This window comes from Halichoerus grypus, chromosome 14, assembly GCF_964656455.1.
Source record: "Halichoerus grypus chromosome 14, mHalGry1.hap1.1, whole genome shotgun sequence".
Taxonomy (NCBI): Eukaryota; Metazoa; Chordata; class Mammalia; order Carnivora; family Phocidae; genus Halichoerus; species Halichoerus grypus.
In genome coordinates this window covers 59,302,292-59,308,809 of record NC_135725.1, presented here as the reverse complement: position 1 = coordinate 59,308,809, position 6,518 = coordinate 59,302,292, and the positions used below count along the sequence as shown (strand labels likewise).

Here is a 6,518-nt window from a genome sequence, read left to right as displayed (position 1 = left end):
TCTCATTGTGCTGTACTCCCCCTTCTTGTAACCGTGTGAGATGCTAACCTGCCTATGTGAAGAGATGAGGTGAGGGGAATGACGGGGGCGTTGTGACATAGTATAGGGCTAAGACCGACCTTCCGCGGATTCGTCCGAAGCAGGATCGTCTGCTTCTGGACAACAGCTGACCACAGGAAGTAAAACCACAGATAAGGGGGGACTACTGCATAGATTTCTTTTTTCTCCCTTTACTGATCTCTCTTTCACTCCCAGTCCCTCAGGCCCTGTATTCCTCAAGAAAGTTCCCGATGTACTTTGCTTACTGAAAACAGTTGTAAGTAACCCCCCAACTTCCCCACAAATAAGAGTCAACACACCACAGCTGTGTGGGCAAATACAACAGCCAAGTGACCCTGCCTGCTCGGTTCTGGCTATCCCCCTCCCCGAGCCTTTCCCACATCATTTTCTCCACCCCCACCCCCCAGCCCAGCCCATGAGTCTCCTGTCCCAAACCTGGGATTGGCCCTCCCCTGCCTTCCTGGACAGACTCGAGGGCAGTGAGTGTTGGAGGAGCCTGAGGCTTCATAACTCTAAGCAAACACTTTATCTGTCCATCTAGCAGATGCGGCGAGAGAACTATAGGGGATAGAATGGGGGCTTTCCAGACACCACCTTGGCCAGTGCCCAGGAGATGCTTCAGTCCCACCCACCAGGGACTCCATTCCAGCCTCAGCTTGGATCCCTCCAATGACAGAGTCGCCCTGAATTTCCACCCACTGGGAGCAGCCCTAGCCCAAGATCTCCACTTTCAGGGCCAAACAGACTGGAACACTAAGAAGGAACCAACAGGCCATCTTCCTCTCTCTCTCATTAAATTGTGAATAATAATGCATTTACTTATTCTCCCACTTAAAAAGTTGTTTAAATCCTTTGAAGAATCTTGCAAGGTAGCTTGGCTAGACAGCAGGCAGGACAGTCCAGTGCCTCCGGTGGGGGGGCCAGGGTCTTCCACTCGCCTGTCTTTTGGTCCAACAAGTAGGCGTTTGGGTTGATGGTGTAGTCCTTTGTCTGGACATCGCTGGCTGTGGTGACGCCCCCACATACAAACACTCTGCTGTCTCCAATGGAGCATATAGCATGGGACACATCTAAGGGGCAGTTGTTGGGCAAGAGAGGCACCGAGGTGGTCGTCTTGTTGGCCTTTATCTTCTGCAGGTTGATTTCCACACTCTGCCGGTGGCTGTGTACACAGAGGATGTTGTCCTGCTGGAAAGAGAGCAGGGGCCGGTGGTTGAACTCAATGGGGAAGGTGATACACTGGACCACATCCCCAGTGTTGGTGTCAAAGCAGTCCACCACTCCAACCCGGGAAATATAGCCTTTCACCAAGCACCGCCCCGTGACAATGTACAGGTTCCGGTCACCCTTGGTGATCACGGCTGTGCCATCCATAGGGATGCTCATCTTCCCTGCCAGGCACCAGGCCTCCTTGCGCTCATCATAGCGATAGATGTTGGAGACATACCGCCTTGGAGCAATGCTCCCACCCACTGAGTACACTGTCCCCCCGCAGGTCACCATGGTGTGGAAGACAAGCCCAATCGGCAGGTCTGGCAACTTGGTCCAGGAGTTGTCATCCATGTCATACCGCCAAGCCGTCTTCAGCCCAGAAATCTGCTCAGTGGTACCACCAGAGATGTAGATGTAGCGACCAGCAGAGGTGGCACTAAGTGCTGCCGCCCGATAGGGCATCTCTGACAGCTTCAACCACAGGTTCTCCTGGATGATGTAGGCAAACACTCCATCATTGAACTTGCCATGGGCCTTTTGGCCACCCAGGATGACCACCGAATCAAGCAGGGCCCCTTTCCGCTGGTAGCTCAACAAGCTGGATGGCCTCTCCTGCTTTCGGTCCATGAGGACACTCTCAATCAGGGTTGCATGGGCTGAGCTGTTCTCCATGCCCATCAACTTGTTGCTGGCAAACATCAGTGTCTTGTTGGAGACGGCATTAAGATTGATGTAGTTGAAGAACTTCTTGAAATACTTCTCCCGCTCATCCTTCCGGAAGTACACCCAATTGATGAGCGCGCTGAGAGCCTGGTCCTCATTGAGCACATGCAAGTTTTCATCTCGAAGCAGGCGGCCAAAGATGACAGGTGGACAGCGCATGAAGTGCATACAGCCCTCAGGACTGGCCCAGTAGTGGAAGTTGTCACGAATGCCAGAGTAGGCCAAGTCTGATACCTCTTTGAGCTCAAACAACTCAGCCAAGAAGAGGTAGCGCAAGCAGTTCGCACGGCGGATGGACTTAATCAGGAAGTCGTTACAGTGGATTCGAAGGCGTGGTGTGTTGAAATACTGGGCCCCGCGAAGGAGCTCCTCCACGTTCTGCTCCGAGATCACCACCTTGCCACTGTAGAAGTAGTCCAGGAGCTGGTCCACCGTGGCCGGACTCAGGTAGTTGGGGTCAATGGTGATGAAGAGCTCATCGGTGGTCTTCATGTCATTGCTGGAGATGAGGCTCTTCACCAGTGGGGAGACAGCAGCCAGCACGTTGCGATGTGCAAAGAAAACATGGTGGTCCACAGTCAGGGCCATGTCCCAGTACTCTTTGCGTTTCCTCTGTTTGTTCAGGTTCTGCAGCACAAAGCTGTTGTAGTTTTTCTCCGTGAATTCCAATTTCATGGTGCTTCTTGCTGGCTGAGGCCGAAGCTCAGCAGCAGGTGCTGGAGAACAGACGTTCTCAGGCCTTTGGGATTCAGATTGATGGTTGTTTGCAGAGTAGTTGATCAGGGAGGAGGGGGGCTGGGAGAGAGGGTGATGTCATAGAATGGATGAGGTCATCACAATGCCAGCCCCTGAGGCCTTTCTCAGAGGCACAGGACCTTTCTCCCCTCTGATGGCTCCAACCTGCCAAGGCTAGATACCCTGCCAGGATTTAAAGCCCTGGGCCCAGAGCTCAGGAGAATCTCAGAGATGGGTTGCAGCTCTTACCTGGGGCTTTTAAAACTCAGTTCAAGGCTATTTTTGGAATGTCGGAGCCAGTCTGGGTGGGGGTGGTATAGGAAGGGAAAAGGGGAAGGTGGGGGAAGATAAGAGATTTTTGGATCTAGAAGGATCCTTCCATGTACAGGAGGGAAACAAGCCCAGAGAAGAGAAGGAACTTGCCCAAGATCACACAGCAGGTTGGAATCAGACCAGGGCATGGAAGCCAAGCCTTCTATAACTCAGTACTCTTCGTCTTTCCAGGAAGCTCCTAACTACCTAACTCTCCTAGTCTCTGATTCTCAGGCCTCTAGGTACCTTTCTCTGCCAAGGCTCCTGGCCATCAAAGAAGAATTTCAGGCTCTGTCCTTTGCCTTCTGAACTCTGTAGCCATGGACACCATTCTTCTTTAAAATAGAAGGAGATGGGCGCCTGGGTGGCTCAGTTGGTTAAGCGACTGCCTTCGGCTCAGGTCATAATCCTGGAGTCCCTGGATCGAGTCCCTCATCGGGCTCCCTGCTCGGCAGGAAGCCTGCTTCTCCCTCTAACCCTACCCCCTCTCATGTGCTCTCTCTCATTCTCTCTCTCAAATAAATAAATAAAATCTTTAATAAAATAAAATAAAATAGAGGGAGATGTAGAGGCCACTGGCTGAGTAGGGATAGAGGAGTGAGCTACACACGGCGAGTGGGAGCACCTCTGAAGCCCTGATGATTTCAGTTCCACAGCAAACTGGGACCTTCTGTCCACATGATTTCAAGTCTGTGGGTCATGCAACTTTGGGGGCTGCGGTGGGTCAGCTCTCTCCATCAAACGTCGACTTGGACAAGTGGCTCAGACTCTCTAAACCTCAGTTTCCTCATCTGTGACATGGGAGTAATAGTACCCGCTTCGAAGATTATTAAGTATTTAAATGAGATAATGATGAGAGCGCGTTAAGTAACAATGTTTGGCTTGTAGTAAACGGTCAGTAAATGTTAGCTGCCGTTACTTTATTGATACCATCTTAGTTCACCCAGCGCCGGTGTCCTTGGCTGCTCCCTTTGTACGTAAATACCTGTCGTGTCGTCTGGTTGGTGTTTGGTGGTGGTGGGGAGTGTGGAATCCCTCCGGAATCCCGCGCCCCGTTTGGGCGGGCTCCGCCAGCCTCGTCCGGCCACGCGGTGGAGCTGGAGGGCCATCTCGGGCTCGCAGGCCCCGGAGGCCGCGCCCCCTGCGCTCGCCCGCCGCAGCCCCTCCCCGCGGGGACAGCAGCGCCCCCTCCCAGCCTCCCCGGCCCCCTGGCCGCACGGCTCCCTCGCGCCCGGCCGCCCGCGGCGACTGGAATGCCCGTGGCAGGGCCTCCCACGTTCACCAAAAAGCCGCCTGTGCCCGCTTTACAGGTGGGGTGCGGAGCCCGGCAGACAAGCCGTCTCTGACTCGGGGCGTCACCCCTGGGCCCCCCGCCGGGTGGGGTGCCCGCAGATTCCGCCGCCCCCGCGCGGGCGTGGGCTTCCGGGAGTGCCCGTGCCGAGGAAGGGCTAAGGGTCAGCCGGAGCCCCCACGGAGGGCGGACGGCTTCTGCCGAGAGTGGGAGAGCCCAGGGGCCCCACCCCGGACCAGCCTTGGGGGGCTCCCGGCAAGGGGCTCAACTCGAAGGCCTTTGCGGTGATGGCCACATGGTACCGAGAGGACCTGGGCCCCAAGCGCCACCCCTGACCCTTAGGTCGTCCTTAGCGCCCGTACAAGGAAGAGTGGCGCCTGGCGCTTGGGGAACGGGAGCCCGCCTGCTTTTTCCTTCCCTGGCTTAGTCAGGTGATCATTCAGCGTCTCTGTACCTCATTCTTCCATTTCCGACCTGGCTTTTTCTTTAGGGATTTGGCAACTTGAAAACTTCAAAAGCACTTAACGTTTTTTGTTTTTTAAAGATATTATTTATTTGACAGAGAGAGACACAGCAAGAGAAGGAACACAAGCAGGGGGAGTGGGAGAGGGAGAAGCAGGCTTCCCGAAGAGCAGGGAGCCCGATGTGGGGCTCGATCCCAGGACCGTAGAACCATGAGCTGAGCCGAAGGCAGACGCCTAACGACTGAGCCACCCAGGCGCCCCGAAGTACTTACGTTTTAATGCTGAATCTGTTCACCTTGATTCCTGAATGGTATAGAGGCCCTCAGTCTCTTGACAGATCTCTGCACAAAGCTAAGAACTTCTGTTTTCCCCACGAAAAGGCTTAGATTTCAGCCTCTCCACCAGACTAGCTGTGTGGTCTGGGTGGGTTCTTCTGTTTTCTCCATGTGAGATTAACTGAGCTCTCAAGGCCTCGCCAGCCCTGATCTCGCGAGGGGTGGCAGCAATTTAGGCACAGGTGAGACTTCTTGGTGTTGATACCAGACACCTTTTCATTCCTATTGGCATCTAGGCCTGCCCTGGCGAGAGGCTGGCCGACCTCACCTCCTGCGGCATTCCAGCCAAGAGTAGAGCATGGGTGGGGTCAGGCCTGTTGTTGCATCTGCCCCTTGGCCCCCACGTCCTGGGGCACTTTGGTGGAGTAGGCTGGGCCCCTTTGCTTTTGTTTCAAGCGCCAGACCACCAGGGCAGGAAGGTCTCTCCAGTTGAGAAGGTTGGGCATAGGGGGTGTCATGGACCTGAGAAGGTCCAGGGGACTTAACTCCATGTGCCAGACCTTGTACAGCTGGACAGACCGCAGCCCAGAGTGGGGAAGGGCGCACAACTCTGAGAGCACAGGGCTAGAGCTTGGAGCTGGGGTCCCCGATTCCTTCCTCGGTTCTCTGGCTACAAAGGAGAGCTGGCAGTCTGGCTTGTCCTCTGCTCTAACTGAACTGTGGGAGTTGCTGTCTTTAAGAAATCCATTGAAGAAGTAAAATTAGTGCCCACCTGCTCAGCCAGCTTTGTTGCCTGGCTTTTCTTCAGCCTAGAAAGCTCTTCTGGTCAGCTTTTATCTTTCTCCAGCCAACTGAGGAAACAGATGCCAGCCTCAAGAGCTTGGCTGCGTGCCAGTGTCCACCCCCTGGTTGTGTATGTGTATTTCGTGCAAGGTCTCCCCAGGAGCCACCAGGAAGTCCACTGACTGGTCATTCAGTCCCTGTTGCTCATGGCAGCTGCCCGGGTGTGGCCTCAGCCCAGTCTTTTTATTCCACCCACCCTCCACTCCCGGCCCAGCTCAGCATTTTTGGCTTAAGAAGACTCCCTCGGGGAGGGGACCCTCATATCCAACCTTCTGGGGAACATCAGTTGACATATCCTTTTGCTGGGAAGCCCTGAAGACGAGGGGTATGTTTTAACGATACGCGGATTGGGCCCGGAGCTGGAAAGCTCAGGAACTCCACCTCTTTTGTTCCTCTAACACTGGCTTTCTCACTTCCACTTATTTTCAACTGGCAATTGGCTTGCATATAGTTCTGGCTGGCCACGGCCCTAACTCAGACTCATGGCATCCTAATTTTTTAGTTCCACTGGCAAATTCTCTGCTCATTTCTTAGCTCAGATTCCTGGTCCGTGGCCAGCCCAGGGATTGGCTGCCCTTGGATCACATGTCCACTTCAGTCCAG

General features: G+C 54.4%; 1 protein-coding gene across 1 annotated transcript; it reads right to left on the bottom strand.

The window, feature by feature from the left end:
* Positions 1 to 903: 903 nt before the first annotated feature.
* On the bottom strand, positions 904 to 2,718 carry CCIN (calicin). Its single transcript, XM_036076131.2, has one exon. It carries the CDS (start codon positions 2,668 to 2,670, stop codon positions 904 to 906), a length of 1,767 nt encoding a protein of 588 aa, XP_035932024.1. The 5' UTR covers positions 2,671 to 2,718.
* Positions 2,719 to 6,518: the final 3,800 nt, after the last annotated feature.

Bases quoted from the DNA above. Each gene is read 5' to 3' on its own strand.
- CCIN (XM_036076131.2), bottom strand. From the start codon at position 2,670: ATGAAATTGGAATTCACGGAGAAAAACTACAACAGCTTTGTGCTGCAG.